Source organism: Cynocephalus volans, chromosome 1 (assembly GCF_027409185.1).
Source record: "Cynocephalus volans isolate mCynVol1 chromosome 1, mCynVol1.pri, whole genome shotgun sequence".
Lineage (NCBI taxonomy): Eukaryota > Metazoa > Chordata > Mammalia > Dermoptera > Cynocephalidae > Cynocephalus > Cynocephalus volans.
This window is the reverse complement of record NC_084460.1, coordinates 243,900,264-243,924,293: the sequence shown is the minus strand read 5'-3', so window position 1 is coordinate 243,924,293 and position 24,030 is coordinate 243,900,264. Positions and strand designations below refer to the sequence as shown.

At 44.7% G+C, this 24,030-nt stretch overlaps 1 protein-coding gene across 1 annotated transcript; it reads left to right on the top strand.

The window, feature by feature from the left end:
• The first annotated feature begins 327 nt into the window (after positions 1–327).
• Positions 328–17,608, top strand: LOC134391227 (collagen alpha-1(I) chain-like). The gene is made up of 2 exons (XM_063115240.1): positions 328–797; positions 16,721–17,608. Exons 1-2 carry the CDS (start codon positions 336–338, stop codon positions 17,048–17,050), a joined length of 792 nt encoding a protein of 263 aa, XP_062971310.1. The 5' UTR covers positions 328–335; the 3' UTR covers positions 17,051–17,608.
• The last annotated feature ends 6,422 nt before the right edge of the window (positions 17,609–24,030 follow it).

Genomic DNA, 24,030 nt, shown 5'->3' with positions numbered 1-24,030 from the left:
CGCGCGCACGCCTCGGCCCCGGCCCCCTCGAAATCACATTTACAGTTAGGGCTGTTGTTGAGTTTTGCCCCCTCTCCTGTGACATTTTCTCCAAATCGGAAGAAAATGAAGTGTAAGTCGAGCTTTGCCGCAGGCGGCCCTCGGTCTCCGCTTTCACATTCGGGGTCCGGGAGTGGGATGCGCTGTCCCCCACGCCCCCACCCCCGCGATGCCGTACCCCGGGGGACAGGGCGGGTCCCCCAGTCGAGCTCTCCGGGCCTGGCCGTCCCTCCGAGGGAGGCCGAGGGACGAGCGAGGCCGACGTCCGGCTCCGCGCTGGCCGCGGGTGCGATCCGATGGCGGCGGGTCGCGGGCCTCGCCACGGGTTCAAGTGCGTGCCCGAGGTGGGCACCGCGGCCCCGGGAGCGAGTTCTCCCCGGCCGGCCACCTCACCGGGAGTTCCGAGCGCCCGCGGCCTTGGGGAACCCCTCGGCCCCGGCCCGCCCGGACGCGCTGGGCCGCCCGCCTGGGGCCCGAACTCGCGCGCCCGGCATCGGGTGGTTAATGAGGCGCGCGGGCGATCACCGGGTCCCAGCTCCTCCTGTCCCCGTCCGCGGTCCGGGGCCCACGGCCGGGGGTCTCCCCCGGGCTCATCGCGGAGGCTCCGCCTGGAAAAGGAGTGCGACTTCCTCTCCACGCCGCTCCGAGTGGACTGTGGGACCGGCGGGAAGCGGCTCGAGCGCCCCGTCTGCGCCGTTGGGAGGAGAAGCAGCCCCCACCCGAGCCCTGCCGCCCCCTCCCCACACAGCCCCGCGCAGGTTCGTAAAGAGGGTGCGAGCTCTGAAAGCCATTTGTCTTCCGGGGAGTAAGAGGTGGGTTTCGGTGCCCAATGAAAGATGGGGGCTTTGCAGCTAGACACGATCAACGTGTGCCACGGCTTGTTTTGCGTTTCCTGATGATGGCAACGCTGCCATTTGAAGAGTCAATACAGCGTGTTCATTAGAAGTGAGTGAAACAGGAAAGAAATGGGCAGTGACACGTTTCGTGGCGTCATTTTTCTTCAGGCATGTCCAAGGTTTTGAGCTGCATTTAAGAATGAGCTACGTTTTGCCAGAAAGTAAATATTTTTAAGCAAATCGTTATTAAAGCCTAAAAGAGGTAAATTAAAGTTACCACGTAAGATACTCCGGTTTCCTGCAAAGGCTTGCATAGGTTACGAGGATGAGAACGTCTTGTATTTTTAATTTTGCAGATGGCAAGGGCGTTTGATTGTGAGGTGGCAGAGTTAATGTTCAAGGACAAATGAAGTATCCAAGGATCTCTTGATAAGCGATGTTCGCTTAATACTTCTGGTTTGAAATAAATGTAATGAATTTACGATGGGAATTATATCCCCATGTTTTAGACACTTTTTGTTATGTTATGTGAAAAAGTTGTTCTTTAACAATTTTTAAAAGCCTGTTTATTGTCATTTGCAAAGTATTAAATTTGAAATAGCCTGGAGCAGCAGGGATAGAAAAGCAAACAAGTCAACTGAAGTATTGGTTTGACGTTAGCTAACAAAGGCTTTGCAGCAAATAAAAACAGAATTAAAAGGAATGGATGTAAATAATAAAATTACATTTTGACTCAGTGTGCCTGCCCCGGGGTAGGGGGCAGATGACCCTCAGGAACTGGTCTTCGAGCCATTCCCTGCACACAGTTAATGGTGAACATGGTAGGTCAGTGTCGCCTTTGAATATAGGGCAAGTATGTTTATGGAAGTACAGAAACACATTTTTTACTACCTAGGATTTTCTCAATAGTTCAGACTAAAAGTTTTGCATTAAAAAATTTATGATAAACATTTCTTCATTGATTTATGAAGTTCAAAAGGAAACTATACTTGTGCTGTTTTGTTCTGTCTTCCATTTCAGATTAAAGTTCATCTGTCCTTCAAAAAATAGTTTCATAGATATTAAAACATCACAACTATTATTTTTAACTCTCTCCAGCTAGATATATGATTGCTGTTAGTAGTTTTTTAAAAACTTTTAAATAAGATTAATACAACCCTATTTAAGGAGTTTAATGGAGAGAAGAGAATTTCCAAGCCTGTAAATGCAGTCTATATAAAATTGAGGTCAAAGATTTTCGTAAAGAAACTTAGGAATTTAAACATTTTAAATGAATATAAAGCATGTTTTAAAGTGGTTTTTTCGCACTATTCCTCCTCCTTCCAAAAGAAAAAAGAATAAAGAGAGGCTATTTTCTAATCTGTATAATGCCATAATCAGTTATAAAAAATATTACAATAATATACAGTTCTGTTAAGATGGTGAATACTTTTGAACTTATTATGAAGAAAATAGAACACTATTCTTGGCTCTTTATATGTTTGAGGGACTTGAAAAGGCAACATGAAATTTGTAAACACGTTTTAATACTGAAATCTATAAGACCATCAAGATGTGCAAGCAATTATATTCTAAGAGGCAGGAGTATTTTGTCCAACTGCTTTTTAAACTTTGAAATTTTTATGTGTATTTTAATTAGTACCTTTCATTAATGTTCCAAATATTTAGTTTTATCAGCTATATAATAAAAAATTATTGGAATTTGTTCCTTTTTACTTTCTACATAAACAATTGAGAAGTATTTTATGCTAATCTTTTTATATACATGTGATAAATTTGAACATGTGCCTTGTTGGAGTAAAACACAATTCAAGTTCATTTCTTTCTCTAAAACTTGGCATTGATCCTGATCTCATTTTTTTATGCACACAAATTGTTATTGAAATCAATTTGAACATGCCAGTTTGTAGGAAAAATTTTGAGAGTGTAAGTTGTATAACATATATAAAGGTATGAAATAGCTAATAGCTGAAATTAAATCAGGAGGTGTGGCATTCACTCCTTTGGATAATAATTTTAAAGGTAATATTGTACTCAGGAATGATTTTCTTGTGCTCTGTATTTATGAATATCTAAATTATTCTACCCTGCAACTTCAAAACTCAATAACCAAATACCAAATTTATGTATTTTTAAGGTAACTAAGGCTAAGAATATGAGAAGCAGATTGGCTTTGTAAAAGAAAGCAAGCATTTACAATTGTATTTTAAAATATAAACTTAATTTCAGTTTCTGACAGAAATCTTGTGGCCAGCTCATCAGTTTTCCACATCAGTTTTAAAACAGCATGTAAAAACTACCTTTTCCACATTAGAAGTTCATATTTAGGTTTCCTTAACTGCAAAATCACTCAAACAGAGTGTTTTATGTGAAGGGCCATTTCATGTGTTGGTCCCATCGATTACATATGAATGTATAAAAATCTTGTTTAAAGACTAGTAAAAGTGAGGAAATTCCAAGTCAAGCTGGCTAATTCCATTCATAATTCACCCTGAGTGCCTGACTTAGGAAACTTGCAAACAGTTTATAGCTGTACATACAAAATAAGTTGACTGGCTTTGTAAGCGGGAAGCACAGTTAAGTTTGACCTCCTTGCTTAAAGAGGCTTAAATTGATAAAACTGTGGAATGTGGGTTAAGCTTTTTGGTTTCCTAGGAATTTTCCAATCTCAACCCTTTTTGGATTTTTGCTTTTGGAAAATGTAAACACGGCAAGACAACTTTTTGTTCTGAGATGAGGTTGGCTTTCACCCATACGTTTCCTTCCCACTTGAACGTTTGTTCAGTAACTTCCGTGTGCTGGGGAAACAGAGGCCCTGCAATGAGAAAATAGCATGCGCCATTTCTCTGCCCTTCAGCCGTCCCCACCCTCAGCCCTCCCTTTATTCTGAGCGAATTGGACAGGAATTTAGTACTGGCATATGGTTCAAACTGCAACATCCACAACCCTAAGCACTTTTGGGGATTGGCAAGAAAACCATCTAGACTTTGCATTTGGAGCTGGGAAAAACTACTGGGGAATCCGTGCCTTGATACTGGGGAGCTTCCAAGCTGGCTTTCAAACTTTAAACAATCCATCTGCTCATTTCCCAAGGCTGTACTCTGGGCTGATGCCTTTCCTTAATTTTGATGTTCAGGAACACTTGAAAACATTTTTCCAGACTTCTTAAACATTCTGAGTAATTGTAATTTTAAGCCAAACTAATGTTAAGGGTAAAAACTGGCCCAGAAAGAGTCTTTACATAGTAACTTCAATCTGATGTGAACTCAAGCGACCTTTTTAAAACAAGATCTTGAAAACGTGGGTTTCCGGTGGAAAAGGCTGCCATCTACTTAGATTAGGGATCCTCAGGACTAGTTAATCTCCACCAAACATGCTTCATTAAACTGGAACAAACATGACGCTGAATTACTGGCTCCCCATTTTCCTGAATGTAGGTCATTTTGTTTCCTTACAATTTAATGTTTGAAGGGATTTCCTGTCTTTGAAGTACAGCAGTTTGTCACCTGTTTGGCTAGCCTCCTTAAAAGTTGGGGCTCCGTTCCTGCTTTGGAAGACTTAGTGACTCCATGTGCCCTGGCTAGATTTCCCCAGCTGGTGAAGGCAGAAAGCCCTGCAGCCATGGGGCCCTCCTTTGCAAGTCAGCGCCTGCTGCTGCCGGCTTCCAAGCTTCATTCGTCTAGGTCAGAGAGCCTAAAAGAAAAACCTGGAGCCATACCCTCACCTGGGTGAAGCCATGAAGAGGTAAGCTTTCATAATGAGGAGCCGTGTATCAAAATTCATAGCTTTTTAGAACAGGAGTAACTAGTGCTCAGGCATTAGAGTCTCATGCTACAGCAAAACACAGTAACTGGTGCCAAATGTGCCATAGTGTGTGAAACCCATTTAAGTAATAAACCAACAATGTTCTTTTAAAAATGTGGCATTATTTTTACTTAAGAATGCATACTACTTCATCACTTTTTACAATATCCATCTTAAATATTTCTAGTGAAAATTAGTCTATTTAAAAAGAAAATATCACTTACAAATGAACAATGTACTAAGAGACAAGTGTGAATTGTTTCTAGAAATAGTGGGTATGCTTATTTTACCCAGTGATGCAACCAACATGTGCATCCTAAAGCTCTTCGTGAGCTATAACACACCCCACGAATGAGAGTTGTTTGCTTGTAATTGAATAACTCTGCCTTTGACTCATCTACCACCTAATCCTGCTGCTCCCACAGTAGAGACTCAGCTTGTCCTGCAGAGGCTCACCAGTTGTTTGAAAGCCTTGGCACAAATAAGACATCTTTACTTCTCACCAAGAGTATTTTTATCTTAATATTAAGTAAACATTTAGAAGTTTATGAACTTTAGGGGCTTTTGTTTCAGAGAACTGGACACATGTACATGAAATTAAGATATTCTGATAAATGAGGGGAAGGAAATAACAATAGACTTCCATACAGTATGGATTGACCAAATAGAGAAGAAAGTAGACAGAAACTGAGTGTATCAGAGGAAGGAATGTCAGGCTAAATTCTGTTTGTAGTTCCTTCATGATGAATTGGAATGCAATTTTGATGACTATGCATTTTCTTTTTGTGGATGTTAATCATTTTGATCCATTTAATTTCTCTGGAAGAAATTGTAACCTTTGTAACAGAGTCTGCCCTACTGGGTTGTGAACAGGCACCTCCTAGGTTGTTTTCTAGCAGGTAGCGTGTGAATCATCTAGAGAAAACACCTTTAGTAAAGACAAAGTGTCCATTCCAAGGGTACTCTCGTGTCTCTCACAATGCCAGTGGCACTGTGTCCAGCCTAGGAGGTAGATTCAAGTTCATGCATTTGTCTCAGGTTTTTTGGTGACCCTCTTCCGAGTCCCTGCTCTTGGCAACTGTAAGCAAAGTATCTGTAAGAATCAGAATGGATTCTGTAGCTACTAAATGAAAATTTTATCTCTAGTCACATACCCCTGCACCTTTCACATGGGTAAAATGTTCCTGTTCCTTGATTACATCACAGACGATACGAGAACAAGACAGGTGGGAACACGGGGGCACCACTGAACAGCTGAATATCTCTGCAAACTCGGAGCACTTAAAAACACTTTGAAGTCATGCAGCTGCTCTTTCTTTTTTTAATTGTCTTCAGTGAAACTCCAAAACCCCATAAAGTCTACCTTAAAAGCATCAGGAGTATTTTAATTGGGTAATAACCGTTCATATTTTTCTTCTGATAAATTAAAAGGAATTAAGAATGAAATTTTATGATGATTATAAACTGTGTTACTGACCCAAGGGACTAGAACAATTAGGAAAACTGTGTCCTAAGTATTTGGCATGAATATGAATTTAGACTTTTAAGCCATTTATCTTAAATGCTCAAGCATCTTATTAAAGCTTATAAAATAATATTCACATAATGGTAACAGAGTAACTTATAATCATGATTGATATTATATCATCAATATTGCAGTAGGCTCCATGCCAGATACTGAAACCACTTTGGTCTTTGCCTGTTGGGCTTATGATAAAAATAAATACATTATAAAAAAAAAAAGATTTTGATAAAGATTTTGTGGTAAAAAGTTTCGTATGTTTGAGATTTTTCCCCCTTTTCCTTCAATTAAAATTACTAACCAAGAAACGAAAAAGTGATTTTTGAAAAACCTGGAAACTTGGTGAATTGGACTTTTATTACTAAATATTGAAGAAGGATCTGATCAAAATTAAACTTTAATAACTAGCAGCTGTTTAAGGACAAGTTCAACTTACATGAAAATGAATCATCAGTTAAGGGTAACCCACCAGGCTTAGCACAGCTGCAGCCAGGCTCCAGGATGGAAGGGGTCTTTGAGAGCAAGAGCATTTCTAGCTTTGAGTTAATGTACCTGCCAGTCATCATGATCAATTAACTCCTGCGGTAAACTTTTTGAATTAATTGCAGATGACTAGGGAAATTGCCAAAGACGATGTGGGCAAAATGAGCATGCCAAAAGGAGTGGCAGGCCCAGCCCTGTAAAGTCCTAGTAGTTGTCATTCAAACACATATTTCATGTTAGTAAAATAAAGCCCTTTAGAGTATATATTTAACTGTGAATAGTTTGTTCCTCTTAATTATGGGCACTTTTTAGCATGACCTACCATGTTATGACTATATAGAATACACACAGATTTAACTTATGCCTATGGGCATGGGTTTTGGTTCCAGCTTCACTGTGTGACCGCTGGCAAGTTATTTAACTGGTCTGAGCCTCAGTTTCCTCATTTATAAATCAAAGGCAGTAATTAATCCCTCTTTGCAGTATTAGTGTGGGTACTAAATGGCATAATGTTCACAAAATATTCAGAACACAGTTTGCAGTCAGTAACTATGTTACTGGAGTTGCAAGGGAAAAATAAGATTGAATTTTAGTTCTCACAGTTTTTCATTACCTAAAATTTTAGAAGTTATTCAAGAAAAAGAGAGCATCTAATCGCACAGTTGCAATACTAGCATATTGTTTATATCCAAAAATATAGCCTTGAGCTCAAACTTGAGAATTCGGCATTGGCTAACCTTGTTCCTCCCATCACCACCTAAAGGAAAATATTTTTGCCCAAAAGAACTTAATTCTTTTCACTCCAAGTGATAACCTTTACCAGAAAAGTCAGATTAAAAACTGACCCAAAGGCCGTGAAGTACACAATTTCCTTGGAGAAAAAAAAAAAAGCAAATAAGAGAAAAGGACCTGCTAATTCATTTGGGGGCCTGTGGGTAATGTAAGAATAGCAAAGCATGTGGAGATTTTATCTAATTTGGTTTTTAAAATTTCTATTCAGAAGTGACTTTTGTATGCCAAGGTTCATTCCATGATTGGTTTTTATGGCCATGTTATAAACGCTTGAATATAAGGACCTGGAATAGAAATGCTGACACACCTGTAACTAGAGCTGTGTGATTGGCATCCCCATCGTGTTGTAACTGATACACAAAATAAACATAGGGTAATTGCAGCATAGTTTAGGTAGAGAGGACCTGCTATAACTTTTATGTATAAGCATATTGTAAAATCTAACAAACTTCTTGATCTATATCAGCAATATGTAACCCATGCATCGTTGTCTATCTCAATAAGGGCTTAGGAAAACATTATTAAATTTTCACTGAAAAGATAGTTTACTGCGGTATACTTACATTTTGAAACTGGAGTAAAGAGATAGCACACTATTTTATATTAATCCTTTGAATGGTCCTTGACGGCTAATGAAAAGACATTGGAAGTATACAGGAAGTAATCGCTGATGAATCTGTTCATAATATTCTCAATATCAAGGATAGAAATGAAAGAAAGAAAGAAATGTTATGACATCTTCCTGCAGAAATAGAGCTGTTCTTGTATATTTCACTCCATTATTTTGGATATCAACACTGCCTGTACTGACCACTGTTTTGGTATTTATACAGTTGGCTAAATTTTACTGAAGTTCGTTTTTCAAGTCCTACTGGGCATTCTTGTGGCAACTGCTTAATTTTGAACTATATTTGAGATTTACCTTTAAATGTTGGATATTCTGCTTTTGTTCTTTACACGTGCCCAACCTTAGAGGCTTTTCAATTATTTTTGCTTGGAGTCTCTTGACTAAATTATAGCCAGATAATAACCCTAAAGCGTAGTTCTTCCTTTGGCTTTCCTTGCTGACATACATCTGCCCCAGATATTCTCATTTATAAAGTGTGACTCTTTAAAGAGTCATTCTAAGACTGTAAAATGTCAGGTATATTCAATAATCTGGACCTAAATTAATTGGTACGTTTTGGAAGAACCTAGTATGTTCTCAGTCCTTCTCTAGGAGGATGTAGGTGGGATGTGAGTCCTTGTTAGTCAGGAGAGGACATTCTGCTTAAGGTAATAATGGATCAGGTTATTCAACAAGGTAGAACATTAAGAGCTAAATTGTGTGGTGTGTACCTTAGTGCTTTAGCAGATCAAAGGTAAGACACAGTGAGGACAGAAAGAGTTACGAAAGGGTTCTCCAGAGGAGGTAGACTGCAACTGTATTTGTGAAGGGTGAGTAGCTTTGAATGGATGAAAAGAACATTTCCAGTAAGGAGGACATGGTGGGTGAAAATACTGAGGCAGGCATGGGCTCACTGTGTCCCTAGAATTGTAAGGATCCCAAGAAATTGTTTCATTTGCACGCTGTGTGCTTACTATTTTTGTTTGTTCAGAGTCAGCCAGTTCTCACAGGGACGGACTTGACAGTCTGCACACACTGAGAGCTATTTCATTTTAGATTTTCATCTTGCTTCTCCCAAATCTGGTTAAAATGCTATTCTGCTCTGATCATGTCATTTTCCTGCTTAAACCTTCCATGGCTCCCCATTGCTTAGTCTCCTGAAGATCACTTGCCAGACCTGACACCCCCCCACCCCCCACCCCCAGCCCCACCAAGACCAGCCCCGCCTCTCCCCTTGAGCTTCTTTGTACCTCTGGATCCTCGCTTCCTGCAATGCCACTTCAGCCACCTGGAACCTGCCCTTATGATTTTAATTCCCAGAACCTGCCTTGTTCTCTCCTGCCTCTGACCCTCCACACAAAGCTCAGGTCTTGGTGTAAACATCACTTCCGCAGGGAGACCAGACTAGGCCCCACTGCTGTTCCCTCTCACAGACACCTGAGTCAGCTTTTTTTGTTTTTTCCATATTCAAGACACTAACCTTTTCACGTTTAAACTCATTATTTTGGAGACACTTAGATTTGATTGCAAATTATATGTACATTTTTAAAAAATAGACTTTATTTTTTAGAGCAATTTTATATTAACAACAAAATTGCCTGGAAGCTACAGAGGTTTCCCTGTCCCCCCTGCCCCACACATGCATTGTCTGCCCCCATTATCAACATCCTCCACAAGAGTGGTGCATTTTTCACAGTTGATGAACCTACACTGACATATCATTATCACCCAAAATCCTTACTCTACATTAGGGTTCCCTCTTGGTGTTGTACATTCTATGAGTTTGAACAAATGTACAATGACATGTATCCAGCATTATACTGTCAAAGTCCTTTATGCTCTCTGCCCCCAACCCTTGGCAGCCACTGATTATTTCACTGTCTCCATAGCTTTGTCTTTTCCAGAATGTCATGTAGTTGGAATCATACAGCATGTAGCCTTTTCAGGTAGGCTTCTTTCACTTGGTAATATGTATTTAAGTTTTCTCCATGTCTTTTCATGGCTCAACAGCTCATTTCTTTTCAGCGCTGAATAACATTCCAGTGTCTGGATGTACCCACAGTTTATTTACCCCTTCACCTACTGACAGACATCTTGGTTTTTTCAAAGTTTTGGCAGTTATGAATAAAGCTGCTATAAACACCTGCATGCAGGTTTTTGTATGGGTACATATTTATTTTAATTTCTTACTTAATAGCTGTCTTTTCCATGAGCCTATAAACTCCTTGCAATGAGAAACTATGTTTGGCTTGATCACAAGTGACCAGCAAAGAGCCTGGCCCCCATTCATTTTCATTCATGCATTCATTCATTCAAAAATTTCTAATAGGCTGGCCAGTTAGCTTGGTTGGTTAGAGCTTGGTGTTGAAAACACTAAGGTCCAAGGTTTGACCCCTGTTACTGGCCAGCCATCCCTCCCCCCCCAACGCAGCATGGAGAAAAACAAACAAAAACTCTTCCCCTACTTTCTGCTTGGGGAGACAAACACTAAATGAGCTAGAAAATAAAATGCATAATATGTATTTATTTATAGTGTAACAGTAAATGCTTAGGAGAAAAATATAGCAAGGATGGAGAACAGAAAGTGTCTGGTGCAGGGTGAGCTTTAAAAAGGGTGGCCAGGGGAGTCCTCTCTGACAGTGACATTTGAACAAAGACTTGGAGGAAGTGAGGAGCTAGCCACGCAGACAGCTGCAGAAGAGCCCTCAGACTGAGGAGACAGCAAGTGCTCAGGCCTGCCAGTGTGCCCCAAGGACGTTACAGAGGTCAGCTGGGCTGGTGCACAAAGAGCAAGGAGGGGAGAGGTAGGAGGTGAGGTGGAGGGATATATTATACACATAAGTAAATGGTTATAGGAAGACTGTCACTTGCTGTTATTTAATCTGTGCACTTCAGACTGGAAGATACAGATAGGTAGACTAGGCTATGTTCTTTTCTGCTTTAATAACTATTTTAAATGACCACTTTAATGATTTAAAACAATGATCCTAGTTCAACATGGAATAAAGCTCAGCTATCTTAAACTTGTTGATAAAAGGATCCCAATGAAAGAAGTGTTTTCCAAGCTAGCCGCAGTAACGCCATTCCGCAAGGCACAGAAAAATACCCTAGTAAAAAAAAAAAAAAATTCAACAGCAGTTTCCAGGGCGCCCTTCAGCTGTTTCAAGAACTCCCACATGACCCGCGCTTTTCCCTGGCCTTGTTTAAACCGACCAATTACCTTGCTTCTCGCTTCTGTACCCGCGCTTTTCCCTGGCCTTGTTTAAACCGACCAATTACCTTGCTTCTCGCTTCTGTACCCGCGCTTTTTGCTATAAAACAAGCTCAAAAACTCTACTCGGCGCGCCAGTCTACCGAGAGACTGAGCCGCCCGGGTACCCGTGTGTTCAATAAAACCTCTTGCTAATTGCATCCGGAGCCGTGGTCTCGTTGTTCCTTGGGAGGGTCTCTCCTGACTGATTGATTGCCCAAATCAGGCGTCTTTCATTTGGGGGCTCGTCCGGGATCAGACCCCCACCCAAGGACCACCGACCCACCAACGGGAGGTAAGCTGGCCAGCGATCGCTCCGTGTCTCGTTTCTGTGTCTGACTCCGTAACTCTGACTGTCCCTCTGAGTGCGCGCATTTTGGTTTCAGTTTGTTCCGGGCTGATCGCTCTGGGAGCGACGTGTGAGTAGCGAACAGACGTGTTCGGGGGCTCACCGCCCGGTAATCCTGGGAGACGTCCCAGGATCAGGGGAGGACCAGGGACGCCTGGTGGACCCCTCAGGAGAGGATCATTATGCTCTGATCCCACTGCCGCGTCTAGAGAGGCGCGCTCTGCCATCTGACTCCTTCTTTTGTCTCTACGCTACTCGATCTCGCCGCCGTTTCTGGTTTCTTTTTGTTTTGTTCCTGATAGGCCTCTGTGTCGTGGTCCCTCTCTTCGAAATGGGACAAAATAACTCTACCCCTCTCTCCCTCACTCTAGATCACTGGAGGGACGTGAGAGCAAGGGCTCACAATCTGTCCATGGAAATCAGAAAGGGAAAATGGCGGACCTTTTGTTCCTCCGAGTGGCCCACGTTCGGTGTCGGGTGGCCGCCGGAAGGAACTTTTAATGTCTCTGTCATTTCCGCAGTTAAAAGGATTGTCTTTCAGGAAATCGGGGGACACCCGGACCAAGTTCCATATATCGTGGTGTGGCAAGACCTCGCCCAGAGTCCCCCATCATGGATGCCGCCCTCTGTCAAGGTCGCTGTCGTCTCCAGTCCAGAGAGGCCATCCGCTCCTCCCCGACCCCCCATCTACCAGGCAACAGACGACTCGCTCCTTCTCTCTGAGCCCCCGCCCTATCCGGCAGCCCTGCCACCTCCTCTGGCCCCTCAGGCGGTAGGACCGGCGCCGGTCCAGGCGCCCGATATTTCCGATCCTGAGGGACCAGCCGCGGGGACCAGGAGTCGCCGTGCCCGCAGTCCGGCAGACGACTCGGGTCCTGACTCCACTGTGATTTTACCCCTCCGAGCCATAGGACCCCCAGCCGAGCCCAACGGCCTAGTCCCTCTGCAATATTGGCCTTTCTCTTCAGCAGATCTTTATAATTGGAAATCTAATCATCCTTCTTTTTCTGAAAATCCAGCAGGACTCACGGGGCTCCTTGAGTCTCTTATGTTTTCTCATCAGCCCACCTGGGACGATTGCCAACAGCTCCTACAGATTCTCTTCACCACGGAGGAACGAGAAAGGATTCTCCTTGAGGCCCGCAAGAATGTCCTGGGGGACAACGGGGCCCCTACTCAACTCGACAACCTCATTAATGAGGCCTTCCCCCTCAATCGACCTCAGTGGGACTACAACACAGCCGCAGGTAGGGAGCGTCTCCTGGTCTACCGCCGGACTCTAGTGGCAGGTCTCAAAGGGGCAGCTCGGCGCCCCACCAATTTGGCTAAGGTAAGAGAGGTCTTACAAGGACCGGCAGAACCCCCTTCGGTTTTCTTAGAACGCCTAATGGAGGCCTATAGGAGATACACTCCGTTTGAGCCCTCTTCTGAGGGGCAGCAGGCTGCAGTTACCATGGCCTTCATCGGACAGTCAGCCCCAGATATTAGAAAAAAGTTACAGAGGCTAGAGGGGCTCCAAGATTATTCCTTGCAAGATTTAGTGAGGGAGGCAGAAAAGGTGTACCACAAAAGGGAGACAGAAAAAGAAAGAGAAAAAAGAGAAAAAAAAGAGGCAGAAGAGAGAGAAAGGCGGCGCGATAAGCGCCAAGAAAAAAACTTGACTAGGATTTTGGCCGCAGTGGTAAGTGAAAAAGGTTTTAGAGATAGGCAGACAGGGAATCTGAGCAACCAGGCAAGAAAGACACCTAGGGATAAAAGATCTCCTCTGGACAAAGACCAGTGCGCATACTGTAAAGAAAAGGGTCACTGGGCAAGAGAATGTCCCCGAAAGAAAAACGTCAGAGAAGCCAAAGTTCTGTCCCTAGATGACTAGGGGAGTCAAGGTTCGGACCCCCTCCCCGAACCCAGGATAACGCTGACTGTGGAGGGGACTCCCATTGAGTTCCTGGTCGATACCGGGGCTGAACATTCAGTTTTGACCCAACCCCTGGGAAGGGTAGGGTCCAGACGGACAGTCGTACAAGGAGCAACAGGGAGCAAAGTCTACCCCTGGACCACAAAGAGACTTTTAAAGGCTGGACATAAACAGGTGACCCACTCCTTTCTGGTCATACCCGAGTGCCCCGCCCCTTTGTTGGGTAGGGACCTCTTAACCAAACTAAAGGCCCAGATCCAGTTTTCTGCTGAGGGCCCACAAGTAACATGGGAAGACCGCCCTACACTGTGCCTGACCCTGAACCTAGAAGAAGAATACCGGCTACATGAAAAGCCAGGTCCCTCCTCTATCGACCCATCCTGGCTCCAACTTTTTCCCACTGTATGGGCAGAGAGGGCAGGCATGGGACTGGCCAATCAAGTCCCACCAGTGGTAGTGGAACTAAGATCAGGTGCCTCACCGGTGGCTGTTCGACAATATCCAATGAGCAAGGAAGCCCGGGAAGGTATCAGACCCCACATCCAGAGGTTCTTAGACCTAGGGGTCCTAGTGCCCTGTCAATCGCCCTGGAATACCCCTCTACTACCTGTAAAAAAGCCAGGGACCAATGACTATCGGCCAGTCCAAGACCTGAGAGAAATTAATAAAAGGGTACAGGATATTCATCCCACCGTCCCAAACCCTTACAGCCTTCTGAGTTCCCTTCCGCCCTGCCACACTTGGTATTCAGTCTTAGATCTCAAGGATGCCTTTTTCTGCCTCAGGCTACACCCCAGCAGCCAGCCGCTATTCGCGTTCGAGTGGAAAGACCCAGAAAAAGGTAACGCAGGTCAGTTGACCTGGACACGGCTGCCCCAAGGGTTCAAGAACTCTCCCACTCTCTTCGACGAGGCCCTCCACCGAGATTTGGCCCCCTTTAGGGCCCTCAACCCTCAGGTAGTGCTACTCCAATATGTAGACGACCTCTTGGTGGCAGCCCCCACATATAGAGACTGCAAAGAAGGGACACAAAAGCTCCTACAGGAATTGAGTAAATTAGGGTACCGGGTATCGGCTAAAAAGGCCCAGCTCTGCCAAAGAGAGGTCACCTATCTGGGGTACCTACTCAAGGGGGGAAAAAGATGGCTGACCCCGGCCCGAAAGGCTACTGTTATGAAAATCCCCGCTCCCACGACCCCCAGACAGGTCCGTGAATTTCTGGGCACTGCAGGATTCTGCAGGCTCTGGATCCCTGGGTTTGCTTCCCTAGCTGCACCCCTGTATCCCTTAACAAAGGAAAGCATCCCTTTTACCTGGACTGAGGAACATCAAAAAGCTTTTGACCACATAAAAAAAGCCTTGCTGTCAGCCCCCGCTTTGGCCCTCCCAGACCTCACCAAACCATTTACTCTATACGTAGATGAGAGAGCCAGTGTGGCCCGGGGAGTGCTTACTCAGACTTTAGGACCCTGGCGGCGGCCAGTAGCTTACCTATCAAAAAAATTGGATCCGGTGGCTAGCGGGTGGCCAACCTGCCTGAAAGCGGTTGCAGCCGTGGCACTCCTTCTCAAGGACGCTGATAAGTTAACCTTGGGACAGAATGTGACTGTGATTGCTCCCCATAGCCTCGAAAGCATTGTGCGGCAGCCCCCCGACCGGTGGATGACCAATGCCAGGATGACTCATTATCAGAGCCTGCTGCTAAATGAAAGGATATCGTTTGCACCCCCTGCCATCCTGAACCCAGCTACCCTCCTACCAGTCGAATCGGAAGCTACCCCAGTACACAGGTGCTCAGAGATCCTCGCCGAAAAAACTGGAACTCGACGAGACCTGAAAGACCAGCCATTGCCCGGGGTGCCAGCCTGGTATACGGACGGTAGCAGTTTCATCGCGGAGGGTAAGCAGAGAGCAGGGGCCGCCATCGTAGATGGCAAGCGGACGGTGTGGGCAAGCAGCCTGCCAGAAGGTACGTCAGCCCAGAAGGCCGAACTAGTGGCTTTGACGCAGGCATTACGCCTGGCCGAAGGAAAAAACATCAACATCTACACCGACAGCAGGTATGCTTTTGCCACTGCTCACATTCATGGGGCAATATATAAACAGAGGGGGTTGCTCACTTCTGCGGGAAAAGACATTAAAAACAAGAAAGAAATTTTGGCCCTGCTAGAGGCCATTCACCTCCCTAAGCGGGTCGCCATTATCCACTGCCCCGGCCACCAGAGGGGAAATGACCCTGTGGCCACCGGGAACCGGAGGGCCGACGAGGCTGCAAAACAAGCCGCCCTGTCGACCAGAGTGCTGGCAGAAACTACAAAACCTCAAGAGCTAATCGAACCCGCCCAGGTTAAGGCCGAGCCAAGAGAGCTCACCCCTGACCGGGGGAAAGAATTTATTCAGCGGTTGCATCAGTTGACACACTTGGGACCAGAAAAGCTTCTCCAATTAGTAAACCGCACCAGCCTCCTCATCCCGAACCTCCAGTCTGTAGTTCGCGAGGTCACCAGTCGGTGTCAGGCTTGTGTCATGACTAATGCGGTCCCAACCTACCGAGAGATCGGAAAGAGACAACGAAGAGATCGACCCGGCGTATACTGGGAGGTAGACTTCACAGAGGTAAAGCCTGGCCGGTATGGAAACAGGTATCTGCTGGTATTCATAGACACTTTTTCCGGATGGGTAGAAGCTTTTCCTACCAAAACTGAAACGGCCCTGACCGTCTGCAAAAAGATATTAGAAGAAATTCTACCCCGCTTCGGGATCCCTAAGGTACTCGGGTCAGACAATGGCCCAGCCTTTGTTGCTCAGATAAGTCAGGGACTGGCCACTCAACTGGGGATAAATTGGAAGTTACACTGTGCGTATAGACCCCAGAGCTCAGGTCAGGTAAAAAGAATGAACAGGACAATCAAAGAGACCTTAACCAAATTAGCCTTAGAGACCGGTGGAAAAGACTGGGTGGCCCTCCTTCCCTTAGCGCTGCTCAGAGCCAGGAATACCCCTGGCCAGTTTGGTCTAACTCCTTATAAAATTCTCTATGGGGGACCACCCCCCATACTCGAGTCTGGAGGGACATTGGGTCCCGATGATAATTTTCTCCCTGTCTTATTTACTCATTTAAAGGCTTTAGAAGTTGTGAGGACCCAGATCTGGGACCAGATCAAGGAGGTGTACAAGCCCGGTACCGTGACAATCCCCCACCCGTTCCAGGCCGGAGACCGAGTGCTTATCAGACGCCACCGACCCAGCAGCCTTGAGCCTCGGTGGAAAGGCCCGTACCTGGTGTTGCTGACCACCCCGACCGCAGTAAAAGTCGACGGTATCGCTGCCTGGGTCCATGCTTCTCACCTCAAGCCTGCACCACCCTCGGCACCAGATGAGTCTTGGGAGCTGGAAAAGACTGATCATCCTCTTAAGCTGCGTTTTCGGCGGCGGCAGAACGGGTTGGAGTGAAAACCCTCACCAGCCTGTGACCCTCACCTGGCAGGTACTGTCCCAAACTGGGAACGTTGTCTGGAAGACAGAGAAAGTCCAGCCCCCTTGGACTTGGTGGCCCATTCTTACACCTGATGTATGTGCCCTGGCGGCCGGTCTTGAGTCCTGGGATATCCCAGGAACCGATGTATCAACCTCTAAGAGAGTCAGACCCCCTGACTCAAACTATGAAAATGCTTATAGACAGATCACCTGGGGAGCCATAGGATGCAGCTACCCTAAGGCTAGGACCAGAATGGCAAGTTCCACCTTCTACGTGTGTCCCCGGGATGGCCGGTCCCTTTCAGAAGCTAGAAGGTGTGGAGGGTTAGAATCCCTGTATTGTAAAGAATGGGGTTGTGAAACCACGGGGACTGTTTATTGGCAACCTACGTCCTCCTGGGACCTCATAACTGTAAAATGGAATAACACAGAGCGATCATGGGGTGCCCTACTGGCAACCTGTGAAAAAACCGGCTGGTGTAACCCCCTTAAAATAAATTTCACAGAACAAGGACGGCAATCCAAAGAGTAGATAATAGGAAAAACCTGGGGATTGGGATTCTATGTGTCTAGATATCCGGGCGTACGGTTGACCATTCGGTTAGAGATCACCAGCAAGCCAGCTGAGACAGTGGGCCCCAACTCCGTCCTTGCGAAACAAGGACCCCCTAACAGAACCCCCCCTTCCCCAACGAGGGAAGCGCCGCCCATCTCTCAACCCTCGGCGGCTCCTAGCCAAGTCCCCACGGTACTGGAGGGAAGTGTTGTCCTGAACACCCTGTCTCCCACCACGGGCGACAGACTCTTTGGCCTTGTGAGGGGGGCCTTCCTAGCCTTAAATGCCACCGACCCAGACGCCACGAAGTCTTGCTGGCTCTGTTTGGCCTTGGGTCCCCCTTATTATGAAGGAGTTGCCTCCTTAGGAGGGGCCTTCACTTATACCTCCAACTATACCCAGTGCCGCTGGGAGAGCCAAGAAAAGCTTACCCTCACTGAGGTCTCAGGACACGGGTCGTGCATAGGAAAGGTGCCCTCTACCCATCAGCATCTTTGCAACCAGACCCTACCCATCAACTCCTCCACGGAACATCAGTACCTGCTCCCCACCAACCATAGCTGGTGGGCCTGCAGCACCGGCCTCACCCCCTGCCTCTCCACCTCAGTTTTTAATCAGTCTAAAGATTTCTGTATCCTGATTCAGCTGGTCCCTCGCATCTATTACCATTCTGAAGAAACTTTGTTGCAGGCCTATGACGATCCTCACCCCAGGGTTAAAAGAGAGCCTGTCTCACTTACCCTAGCTGTTCTTCTGGGGTTGGGGGTCGCAGCAGGTATAGGTACTGGCGCATCCGCCCTAGTTAAAGGGCCCATAGACCTCCAACAAGGCCTAGCCAGCCTCCAGACCGCCATGGATACTGACCTCCGGGTCCTCCAGGACTCAATCAGCAAGCTGGAGGACTCGCTGACTTCCCTATCGGAGGTAGTACTCCAAAATAGAAGAGGCCTTGACCTACTGTTCCTAAGAGAAGGAGGCCTCTACGCGGCCCTAAAAAAAGAGTGCTGTTTTTATGTAGACCACTCAGGTGTGGTGCGAGACTCCATGAGAAAACTCAAAGAGAGACTAGATAAAAGACAGTTGGAGCGCCAGAAAAACCAAAACTGGTATGAAGGGTGGTTCAATAACTCCCCTTGGTTCACTACCCTCCTATCAACCATAGCCGGGCCCCTATTGCTCCTCCTTCTGTTGTTCACCCTCGGGCCCTGCATCATCAATAGGTTAGTCCAGTTCATCAATGACAGGGTAAGTACAGTAAAAATTCTAGTTCTTAGACAAAAATATCAGACCCTAGACAACGAAGACAACCTCTAAATTCGCTCTAAGATTAGAGCTTCCCACAAGAGAAATGGGGGAATGAAAGAAGTGTTTTCCAAGCTAGCCGCAGTAACGCCATTCCGCAAGGCACAGAAAAATACCCTAGTAAAAAAAAAAAAAAATTCAACAGCAGTTTCCAGGGCGCCCTTCAGCTGTTTCAAGAACTCCCACATGACCCGCGCTTTTCCCTGGCCTTGTTTAAACCGACCAATTACCTTGCTTCTCGCTTCTGTACCCGCGCTTTTCCCTGGCCTTGTTTAAACCGACCAATTACCTTGCTTCTCGCTTCTGTACCCGCGCTTTTTGCTATAAAACAAGCTCAAAAACTCTACTCGGCGCGCCAGTCTACCGAGAGACTGAGCCGCCCGGGTACCCGTGTGTTCAATAAAACCTCTTGCTAATTGCATCCGGAGCCGTGGTCTCGTTGTTCCTTGGGAGGGTCTCTCCTGACTGATTGATTGCCCAAATCAGGCGTCTTTCACCAACACAATCAAGCAAATGCTACCCAGGGATCTTATGCAAAATGCAGATGTATCACCTGTGACACTGTGAGCATGTGACCCCATATCCTGTCTTCGTGGGGGATTCATGCATGGAGATGAAAGACAAAGAAAGTAGGTAACCAATTACCAGAGAATTTTGTTTTAGAATGCACTTTCATAGGGGAAGGTAAGGGAGTGAATAAATTATCTAATAATACTAGCATAGAAAATCCTTGTGGTTTTGGTGTTGTTTTGATCCAGTTATTCAGAGGCTTCCTTCTTTGGCTACTACTAGTATAATTAGCAACTAAAGTAACTATTTCATCAGGTGACACTTAGCACCTTACATAGTTACTCCAAGCTCAGGGAAAAAGTATTAGACATGCAAGAAAGGGGACACAAGAGGAAGGAACTTCTCTCCATAGCTGCAGATTCCAGAGTTCATAACTGGTGTGGGTCCCACAGATCCCTTCTGCACAGGACATCTGGTGCAGGCTAACAGTGCGGAACGTCACTCAGTACGGCCGCCGCGTTCCATCAGCACGTGGCACACACACCAGCTTTCCTTCTCTCAACACTTGGCTCTCAGCCCTTCACAGACCCTGTGAGTACAGGCTCCTAAGAAAAAGGTGCTTGAGAAGTAGGGGCTGGACAAATACCACATCTTTCTCGAAACCAGCAAACTGATCATGAGAACAGCTTTCCAGCTGGGGCTTAGTTTGAATTCCATCAAAACAAATAAAAACAAATCTCCATTATGTTTGTGCAGAATTTAGGCTGCATCAAAAATTCTCTGGCTGCCACAGCTCATGATATGGCATAGAGAGTATAAATGCATAGGAGAAATAAATGTTAATATGCAAAGGGCTATTGATGCCCATGAACTTAACAACAAGATGGAAATGTGAAAAGACACAGTGTCTGTGAGGGAGATGTTGATGCCTCTGTCCTGACCTGCAGCTCAAGCACAGTTCATGAAGCACTGGCTGCTTCTCAATGTGGTGTTACCTCCTTGGCATGTGATTCAAGTTTGGGGTCTTCCTGGCTTTCCTCTAGTCTCCACCTTTTGCTGTTGTTAATGGAGGTGGTTGAGCTTCAGTTTGTCCTGAAATCCTGTGGCACTTAGAGCTACATGATGAAAGCCCATTGCAGGCATTTGAGTTGGTGCCAGCAGCATCCAGGCTGTGCTTTAAACATATCTGTGGAGTGCCTCTCAGCCATGGATAAGGGCTTGCTGGGTTTGATCTTGAACTGTGCACAGTTGGGGAGTCTCCGGTCCCTTCACTTGATAAGCCCTGCTCGGCAGAGCTCCACATTAATTAACATGGCCCTAGGGTCGGTTCGATTTCTCATGTCTCAGCACCTCACTAGGTGTAACCCTATCTTTCCATTTCCTATGCATGATGGATCTGAAACAGCGCAGGTGAAGTTTGTCTTTGAACTGACAGCTGGATTACTTCCAAGTTTCACAACCCAGAAGAAAAGTCCAAAATCTCAGCTCTTCTATCATTTGACATTTTATGGAGCAGCCGCAGTGGGTGAGATCTGATATGATTAGACATGGTTGCAGTAAAAATAATGATTACTTAAAAGTTTATTCCTCTTCTATATATGTCAGAGTCAGTGGAAATAAATAAAAGTTGAGCATCTCTAATCTGAAACTTGTTAAGCACCGACACGATGCCACAAGTGGAAAATGCCCACCTGACCTCAAGTGACGGGCCACAGTCAAATCACGGTCAAAACTTTCTTTCATACACTAAACTATTCAAAATATTGTATAAAATTCCCTTCAGGATACGTGTGTAAGGTGAATATGAAACGTAAGCGAACTTCATGTGTAGACTTTGATCCCATCACCAAGATATCTCATGTATATGCAAATATTCCAAAATCTGAAAAAATTCAAAATCCAAAACACTTTCGGATGAGAGATACTCAACCTGTAAATGGTAAATGGCACCTGGGGGTGTCAGCAAGGTGTCTCCGCAGCTTGGAAATAGGGCAAGTGGTTGGCCTCTAAGCATTATACTTAAATAAATGCATAATTGAAGGGGAAAAATGTCTCCTTATCCTTTGGGAAAAATGATTTCAGAAAAAGCAGAAGTGTTGCCCACTGTCCTGAGGAATGCATGTCTTCAGTGTTACTCAAATCAGTTTGGGGCAGTCTTCAGTAGTCACAATGCTGATTTAATTTTGTTTATGTTTTTTTAAACCATGGAGCTCCATCACCACCTCCAGCTTTTTTTTTTTTTTTTTGTAAGTCATACTCATTAACATACTAAGGAACTGATTGGCAAAACATACCTACTCTTGGAACACAGCATGGCCCAAGCTGAAGAAAGAATATGATTTCGGCTGAGCAGCACTGGAACACAAAATAAGTAATCATAGATGCAGAGCTTTGTATTTGTCTAGAATTGCCTTGAGAAAAATGGTGATGGGGGGAATCACTCCACTACCAGGGATTGTGTAGAGGTGTGTGTGTGTGTGTGTGTGTGTGTGTGTGTGTGTGTGTGTGTGTGTGTGTCTTGAAGTGTCATCTCATCTGTCCTTACAGATTTCTGAATAATAACTTCTTATAATAATAATAGCTTCTCAGATCATGTGATACCAGGAAGGTATTGCCATGGGTAGAAGAAAAGGTTTTCTGCACCATGGAAAGAGAGATCCTCCACTACTGAGAGTCACCCTTTTGTTTACCCACATGAATTAAGTAGACAGAGTATGACCATCGCTGAATGTCCTGAAAAATTCCTGGGTCCAAGTAATAGCTTTGCCACTTACTAGATGTATTATCTTAGGGTGGGCTCAATTTCTTCATTTGTATATTGGGAATTCTAAAACATCGTGGGATTGCTGTAACTATTAAACAAGATAATATATGGTTAGTGCCTATCACATCATAAGCATCCCACAAATCTATTTAGTGTTCAATTTTGTTTGTATTATGATTCTTTGTTTCAAAGATCAGCAAACATCCGTGCAATTTATAATGTGCTAGATCTCTTCAAACATGTTCCTCAATAGGTCATTGTTAAAAAAATGTACACGGCTTTCTTTTATTCATCTTTGGAAAGATACAATCAAAGACTCATAGCAGTCACTCACCTTGCAATGCTCAAAGAGCATGTCAGTATCTTCCCGGCTTTAAGAATTTCACTCCCTGTTCTCAGTCCATGCTAATGGATTTTTTTTTCTGGAAGAGGATCAAGTAAATATTTGGTTGTTCAGGTTGTCACCCCTCCTTTTTTACAGGACCAAATATTTGTGAGTGGCACTGAGTTGGGAACATCAAAAATCAGGTCTCTGTTCTTGGCACTGCTAAAAATATACAGTGCATTTGAACGAGTTAATTTTTAAAGTATTTATTATACATTTTAAATTATTAGTTTTCTCTTTATAAATATACATATGTTTTCCAATAAATAGACTCAGAAAGTGAAAAATCAACATTTAGATTTGATTTGATGACATTCAGCACACAAACATTGCAGTGCTAACAAAATGAATTTTCTGATGCAAGTCATGTACAATAGAAGAAAGAAGGAACCACAGAGTCAGGTTGGCTTATGTACTTTGAATCCACCCATAAACTCTGTGGGCTGCTGCCAGGTAAGGAAGTGATGAGTGACTATTATTGCTTACAACACTGATCCTGGTCTCACTGGGTCCTTTCTGTTTAACTGACATAAAGGATTTTCCAACACCTGGTTCCATCTACTTATTGCAGTCAACAGCAGGAAAGTTGCTTTTCTTGCCAGAATCACTACTGCTGGGAGACCCAGATCTTTGGGCACAGGAATGGCTCAGGACCCTGTGGGATGAGAATCCTGAGCAAAATATACCTTAGTCTTTAACCAGAAGTCATATGTTTGTACTTGCCTCAGCCTCTGAGCTTAGGAGTAGCCACACCCAGAAACTTAATTACATATGCTACCAAATCTAAGTACATTTGTCATAAGTTGTCAAGATTCCCTAAGGCTATCAGAACACTAACTTCTTGGAAGAAAATGATAGTGGAGTAGCAGTTATCTTCTGTGGGACCTGATTTGGTAGATACTACAAAAGATTTGGTTTTAAGATTCCCAGAATAAATGGGGAGATCTGAAAACAGGATCAAAGAAGTCTGATATTAATGGGGGGAAATCACTGAGCTAGGATTGGTGGACTAAGTCTAATTATACTATAAAAAAAAGTCAAAGTTCTAGTTTTATTTTGTCTGTGACTTTTGGCGACATCAGCTGTCTGACAATTTTCTCTTCTTGAAGGTAAGTTTAATAGTGCCTCTTCTACCTTACAAGATATTAAGGCAAATTGGTGATAATATATGTGAAAGTCAAAAGAAAAGGTCTATACATATGCAGGATTTCTATCTTTTCCCCTAGACTTTGAGCCTTTAGAAGACAGGGACCTTGTATCTCTATGCCCAGAGCACCTGTTATCTAGTGGAGAGACATTTCTGCTGAATGAATGGATATGCAAATTATCAACTAGGAGGTCCTGAGAAAGAGAGTTTCCATGGAAATGCCTAGTCGACCAAATAGTAGAAACTTAGCAAAGCATGAGAGTGGGAGTCTAGCCCCTACCCAAGCTATTGC

What these genes read in the sequence shown, in the direction of transcription:
- LOC134391227 (XM_063115240.1), top strand. Translation starts at nt 336, where the DNA reads ATGGCGGCGGGTCGCGGGCCTCGCCACGGGTTCAAGTGCGTGCCCGAG. An exon ending in CCCCACACAGCCCCGCGCAG is followed by an intron (nt 798 to 16,720) that starts GTTCGTAAAGAG and finishes ACTCATTTAAAG; the next exon opens with GCTTTAGAAGTTGTGAGGAC.